This window comes from Corylus avellana, chromosome ca10 (assembly GCF_901000735.1).
Source record: "Corylus avellana chromosome ca10, CavTom2PMs-1.0".
In the NCBI taxonomy this organism is placed as follows: domain Eukaryota; kingdom Viridiplantae; phylum Streptophyta; class Magnoliopsida; order Fagales; family Betulaceae; genus Corylus; species Corylus avellana.
Genome location: NC_081550.1, coordinates 15938314 through 15945725, shown reverse-complemented (window position 1 = coordinate 15945725; position 7412 = coordinate 15938314). Strand labels below are relative to the sequence as shown.

The 7412-nt window shown below is 33.2% G+C and overlaps 1 protein-coding gene across 3 annotated transcripts in view; it reads left to right on the top strand.

Annotated features, from left to right (window-relative positions):
- The first annotated feature begins 2666 nt into the window (after window positions 1-2666).
- LOC132164796 (probable LRR receptor-like serine/threonine-protein kinase At3g47570) overlaps window positions 2667-7412 on the top strand; it is an 11788-nt gene continuing 7042 nt past the window's right edge. The window contains exons 1-2 of one of the 3 annotated variants that reach the window (XM_059575361.1): window positions 2667-5350; window positions 7030-7405. In XM_059575361.1, the coding sequence (XP_059431344.1) occupies window positions 2788-5350; window positions 7030-7286 (2820 nt within the window). In that variant the 5' untranslated portion in view covers window positions 2667-2787 and the 3' untranslated portion in view covers window positions 7287-7405. Of the gene's footprint in view, window positions 5351-6921; window positions 7406-7412 lie in introns of those variants that run through there. The other 2 variants (XM_059575359.1, XM_059575360.1) reach the window with 2 other exon arrangements.

The window sequence follows — 7412 nt, the reverse complement described above, 5'->3', positions numbered from 1 at the left end:
AATATGACTCTCATATTGTTCATCCTAGCCGTCCATCTTTATCTAACAGCCCACAACAAATCATGTGTGCCACTCAAACTTATATAATAAAATATTAATTAACTTTTAAAAAAATTTAAAATTAAAATCAAATAAACGGAATCAACAGCTCATAAAAGGAAGTACTGCTATGTGACTTTCGTGGCCCCTGATTGTTGTTTTCATCCGCAAATACAAATACATGGCCATAAAAGTCTTGCTAAATAAATAGACCGTGGGACATTCCTCATCTTTTCGTTTATTTATTTATTTTTTATTTTCATCGGCAGACAATAATAAGATGGTGATAAGAATTAATCATGCATCAGGCAAGGAGAAGAATTCAAATTTATATCACAGTATACTAGAACTACTGAAATCCATTTTGCTCACAATCAAAATTTATATCAAGATGGATTGTTGGTCATATATAAAGTTAATATGTTTAGGAGGGTATAGTGTCATTTTGTTGGTCTGAAGTAAGGGTAAAAATGGAAAAAAAAAATTTAAAATGGCACATGACTTACACATGACCGTTGACCGTCAATTTTAATCTCTTTGACTAACCGAATAGAGCTTTTTGTCATAAGATGGTAGTTTGATGAGGTCAGATGTCATAGTTAGTAGTTCATAGGAGAAAGTGCTAATGCGCCGTAGTTTATAGAGACAAAAGTTAATCACCCCAAATTTATATCAAGATGGATTGTTGGTCATATATTAAAATTATCTGGCCAATTATCTATTCCTTTCTCGGTATAAATGAATTTATTTGTATATATATGAAACATAGTTTAGTTCTACCACATCATGAGGTTGGTAGAATTAATTTTTTTAAATAAACTCTTTATAATTTGTAATTTTTTTTTTTCGGTAATTTTATAATTTGTATTTTGGCTCTCAAGACCATATCTACTTTCATAGAAAGACTAAAGTCAACATCTTCACCAATCATCTGAAAAAAGAAAGATTAATTAAGTATATTTGATGAACATATTATAAATAAATTTTGTCATTTTTCTTTGCCCTCGTACCATTAAAATATTTAATTAAACCTACAAAGGATCAGACTGGACTAATCACAGAATGCTAGTGGAGGACACTTTAATAGTCTGGTATAGGATTCCACGTACAGCTGAAAGGGATAGTGAGGAAATGTCGAGATATACCTTCAAACTACAGCAGAGCTTTAGATGCCTTTACAATTAACAAGTTTCGTGGCTCTCTTTGGTGCAGATCAGTGGAATTGCACTAAAAAGTTTAAAAAATATTTTTAAAATATTAAAATTGTGTCAAATAAAAGTTGGTCCGTTTGATAAAAACCTTTTTAAAAATACGACTTTTTGCTTTAAAAAGAATATCAAAGCGCGCTTTCAACTTTAAAAATTATTTGGGTCTATTTAAAATTGCAGTTTCAATAAATGCGATTTTAAAAATTATATTTTTGAAATTGCTGCTTTTTAAAATCGTAAAAACGTCTGGTAAAATATGTTAAAAATTATTTATTTATTTATTTCAAATATTTACTATGCAAAACGGTAATTTTGATTTAAATTTGCACTTTTCAAATAAGCACTCATAGCCTACTTATAGAAATCGCATTTTTTTTTCTTCGTATTTTAGATTAATTGCTTTTAAATCGTAATGTCAAACATCTTATATTTTAAAATATCTTTTAAAAACACAAACTATTCTGACAAAATCACAATCTCAAATACACTTCCATCATTAGCGTGTGAGATTTGGATCCATTGAATGTGGCCATGTGAGGTGGACTCCACGAAATGGTGGGGAGGCGGAGAAAGAAGGATGCACTGCACCTACGATATTCACCTAGAATTATTGTCTTCTGATGATTACTGTAAAATTAGTGCAAAATCTCTTTAGTATGTATACTAAAATTGTCCGAGGTCATTGCCTCGGAGACTGACGAACCCACACGGCTCACTAGTAATTACAGCAAGTAACTCAAAACGACACAACTCTAAATTAGTTTAAAGAAAAAATTTTAAACTTATTTTAATAAGTGATAAATTTTATTTAACATTTTTGAATTTCTAAAAGGTTAATGTTTAAATTCTTAAATTAATAAGTAGAATGATAATAAATGACTATAAAAAATATTAAAAAAACATGTAAGATATGAGACTTTGTATTTATTAGAAGTAGGTTGGAAAAAATTTCCTCCTAATTAGGAGGAAATTTTGGTCCACCCCACAATGCATGGAGTATAGGATTGCCTTTTTAAAATTTTTTAGAACTTTTTATAAGAAAAAAAAAAAAGAAAGCTGATGAGACAATTCTCTTTAGCTTTCCATCACAATGCGAACAACTGTCTACGAGGAAACTTCCAAGTAAAGTTGCAAAATATCTATGAAGAATTTCCAAGTGCATGCGTGGCCAATTATTTCCAATTCACACTAATTGCTAACTATTTCCAGTCATGGAAGAAGACTAGACTAAAAAAAAAGAAAGAAAGCTGATAAGTCAATTCTCTTTAGCTTTCCATCACAATGCCGACAACTGTCTACGAGGAAACTTCCAAGTAACGTTGCAAAATATCTATGAGGAATTTCTAAGTGCATGCATGGCCAATTATTTCCAATTCACACTAATTGCTAACTATTTCCAGTCATGGAAGAAGACTAGACTCAAGTCTTCTGCAGACTACAAACCAAGAGAGTCAAAAAGTCTGTCAGTGCCATCCAAGTTACCAAAATATTGTGCTTCACTTCCACCTCAAGCCCTTCTCTCTCTCTAGCGCACTCAACCATGGTAATAGAAAGGCCATCCCTTCTCTTCCTCTTGGGTTTTCTGTTGGTGCAGTCATGCATGCATCAGTTGTACTCCCAATCTTTAAGTAATTCTACTGATCAATTAGCTCTCATTGCCTTCAAATCTAACATCACCTCCAGTCCAAACCAAACTCTCTTGGCAGCTAACTGGACCACAACAACAAACATGTGCAACTGGGTTGGGGTCTCTTGTAGCCGGCGCAGGCAAAGAGTGACCGCTTTGAACCTTTCCTACATGGGTCTCGAAGGCACCATTTCTCCTCATATTGGTAATCTCTCATTCCTTGTCTCTCTTGATCTAAGCAACAACTACTTCTTCAGCTTTCTGCCTCATGAGATCAGCCGCCTACACCGCTTGAGAATACTCCGATTGTCATCCAACCTGTTGGAAGGTAATATCCCTCCCACTTTGCATTATTGTCGGAAGCTTCAAGTACTTAGTCTTGCAGAGAATAAATTCAGCGGAGGGCTCCCTTCACAAATGAGTTATTGTAGAGAGCTTGTAGTGTTATCGCTATCATTTAATAAGTTTATTGGAAGCATTCCAAAAGGCTATGGGAGTTTGGAAAAGCTTCAAAAGCTATATCTTGGAGACAACAACTTAAATGGGTCAATCCCCCGAAGCCTTTTCAACAATTCATCTCTTAAAGAAATCTCCTTGACCAACAATTCCTTTTATGGAAATATTCCATTTGATATAGGGCTTTCTTGCCCGAATCTTGAATATGTGGTTTTTGGTATGAACAAATTTAGTGGTCGTATCTCATCTTATCTTTCAAATTGTTCAAAGCTCCTCGTAGTAGATTTTCATACAAACTTACTCTCTGGGCCAATACCCACGAGTCTTGGACGCTTGAAATACCTTCAAGAACTTTATTTGAATAACAATCAGCTTACAGGAGAGTCTTCTGAAGGTCAAGAGCTTAATTTCCTTTCATCTTTATCTAATTGTAGATTTTTGAAAATGCTGTCAATATCTAGGAATCCATTGGATATTACTCTTCCTAATTCCATTGGAAACTTTTCTGTTTATCTTGAATCCATTGTTGCATCCCAAACCCAAATAAGGGGTTATATTCCTATGGAAATCGGTTCCTTGAAAGGCTTGACCTGGCTTCATTTGAGCAGTAACAATTTGAGTGGAAACATTCCATCCACGATTGGGGGACTGGAGAGTTTGCAAAAATTGTTTCTTGACCATAATAAGATTGAAGGATCTACTCCCGAAGACATATGTCAGTTAAAGAACTTAGGCGACTTAGATCTCTCAGATAACAAAATCTTTGGATCCATCCCAAATTGCATTGCAAATCTCAGTTATTTGCAATATCTAAACCTTAGTTCTAATAGATTGGAATCATCAATACCATTAAATTTATGGAGCCTTGGAAATCTACAGGTTTTGGACCTATCATTGAATGCCTTTGGTGGATATTTGTCTCCAAACATGAAAAAATCGGATGTTATTGAACACATAGATTTATCTCGAAACCAAATTACTAGAAATATTCCAAGCATCATTGGATCTTTTGAAAGCCTACGTTTTCTTGACTTATCAAAGAACTCATTTCGTGGAGAGATTCCACAATCTTTTGGAGACTTAAAGGGATTGGATATGTTAAACCTCTCATATAATAATCTCAATGGTTCAATTCCCAAGTCTCTTGAGGCACTTTCATATCTCAAGAACTTGAATGTATCTTTCAACGAACTATCTGGAGAGATCCCATCAGGTGGGCCTTTTGCGAACTTCACAGCTGAATCATTTTTAGGAAATAAAGCACTTTGTGGGAATCAATTTTTCGATGTTCCACCTTGTCCAAGTCCGAGCTCCAAAGGATTAAGGGTGAAAGAAATTTTGCTTAAATATGTTCTTCCTGGAATTAGTTCAATTATAATCATTCTAGCACTGGTTTACATGTTGAGAAGACATCGAGAAAGTAATAAGCAAGTTCCAAGTTTACCTAATACATTGTCTGTGTTGGAACATAGAATGATATCATATCAAGAGCTTTGTCGAGGAACAAACAATTTCTGTGAAAGTAACTTGCTTGGAACTGGAGGTTTTGGTTCTGTTTACAAAGGAGTGCTATTTGACGGGACAATTGTTGCTGTCAAAGTTCTAAATTTGCAATTGGTTGGTGCTTTCAAAAGTTTTGATGCAGAATGCAAGGTGTTACAGACAATTAGACATAGGAATCTTGTTAAAGTCATAAGTACATGTTCCAACCTCGAGTTTCGAGCTTTGGTGCTGCAATACATACCGAATGGCAACCTTGAAAGATGGTTATACTCTCACAACTACTGCTTAAATCTTCTTCAAAGAGTAAACATTATGATTGATATTGCATCAGTGTTGGACTATCTCCACTATGGTCAATCAGAACCTGTCGTTCATTGTGACTTGAAGCCTACCAATATCTTGCTGGATGATGACATGGTTGCACATGTTGCTGATTTTGGCATTGCAAAAATTTTAGCCGAAAACAAGGATTTCATATATACCAAAACTCTTGGTACACTCGGCTACATCGCACCAGGTACATGAATTTACTTTTTGTTTATTTCATTGCTAAAGGGCTTAATTACTAATAGTGGCTAACATCATGAATGACAAAACTGGGAAATTTCAAGAATAAAGCTAATTATTAACAGTTCGTAGTGGCTATTTCAAAAATAAAAATGTACATGTCAATTTTCCGTTTTATATAAGCCTTACATTCATATCTGCACTAATAATAAACATTACACAAATGATTCTTAGTCGATGGATAATTATCTATTTATTTCTTTATGTATTGATTGCTAATTATTCTACAATATGTCGAAAAAGTTTGTATTAAGGAAAATTGTGTTATATACTTTTTGCTAGTTAGGTTAATATAAAGTAATTCAATAAAATCAATGTAGTGTAAGTTTCAATGATGGTCTACAGTTTTGGTTTGACTTGTCTTATGCTAACTTTATACACATGGATTAGGATCTTCTATTCTCAAATTACAGAATTTAGGTCATTTTTAAGCATCAAAATGTTTGAAAAATGTCACATGTTATTGAGGCAACCAGAAAGAATTTTTCTCCCAAAAAGCTTCTTCTTCACTTTTGAGAAAACTCTTATTTTTCATAAAACCAAAATACAGTCTTTGGCTCAAACTTTTTTTATAACATAAAGAGTAAGTACTTGATGAAAATATGCTCAGTTATTAGCTGTAATATACCACATTTTTAATAGATAAAATTTTCTAAGCGTTTCAATACTTAAAAATAGTTTAAATTTTATAATTTGAGAATCTACATTTTTTTAAAAAACAATTGTATGGAATCTTGATCCGATTAGCATCTTAGACCAATACAAATTAAGGAAAAATACACTTTACACTCCTGAGCTATCTACTCTTTTGCACTTTTAACCCCCAATATTTAAAAAGAGACATTTACCCCCCTAAAATATCCGACATTGACACTTGATCTCCATGAAGTACACTTTACTCCCCTCAAGTATTTTGAGTTGACACTTTACCCTCCCTCCCGACCCAAAACTAGTTACTTCGGGGGGGTAAAATGTCAACTTAAAGGGGTAAAGTGTACTTTATAGGGTTAAGTGTCAATGTCAGATACTTTGGGGGAGTAAAGTGTCACTTTTTAAACATTGTGGTTAAAAGTGCAAATAGATGGATAGTTCATAAGGTAAAATATATTTTCCCTACAAATTAATTCAAAGTCAAACAAACACGTGTAACAACAATATATGCACGTATAAAGGTCTATTTATATTTGGGTTGAAACAGTCTATTTTTGCCATGTAAATCTATTTTTACTTCTATAAATAATTACCAAAAAGGGAACATTGTCATTGTGATGCATTAAGCATAACAATTATTCCCAACAGTAAAATTCAGCACATAAAGCATATGGATTCACCAAAAGTTGTTCATGGCATAATTATAATTTTTTTTCAAGGAATCTGGTACGTAGTATTGTGTTTGTGTATAATAAAAGCTTATATTTGCAAATTACCTTCTTTTTTTTTTTTTTTTTAAGTTATGTGGATTACTTTTTTATTTTTTTATTACTAACTTAAGGCTTGCTTGAAAATTGCGAGTGTTGTCAGAGTACGGTTTTGAAGGAAAAGTGCTCATCAAATGCGATGTTTATAGTTATGGTATAGTATTGTTGGAGATGATAACAAGGAAGAAACCTATTGATGACATGTTTGTAGGAGGATTGACTTTGAGACAATGGATAAATGAATCACTTCCTGGCAGAATGATGGAAGTTGTGGATGACAGTTTATTAAGAATAGAACATGGAAGAGACATAATTGCCATCGAGAGTATTTTTTCGTCCATAATAGAATTAGGCTTAAAGTGTTCTGAAGAATTACCTGATGAGAGAATCAACATCAAGGACGTGCTTCTCAAGCTTAACAAAATCAAATTGGCACTTTCTGAAGACCGAAACAACAGGGGTGTTTGATGTCTTTGATATGGGTATTGCATGGTTTATCTTTTTGCTTTTATAAGTACTTACAAGTGGCATGTAATAACTTTATATGACTTTTCATGTTTATGCAAATGGTTTGGGATTTTCTAGCATCTTCTT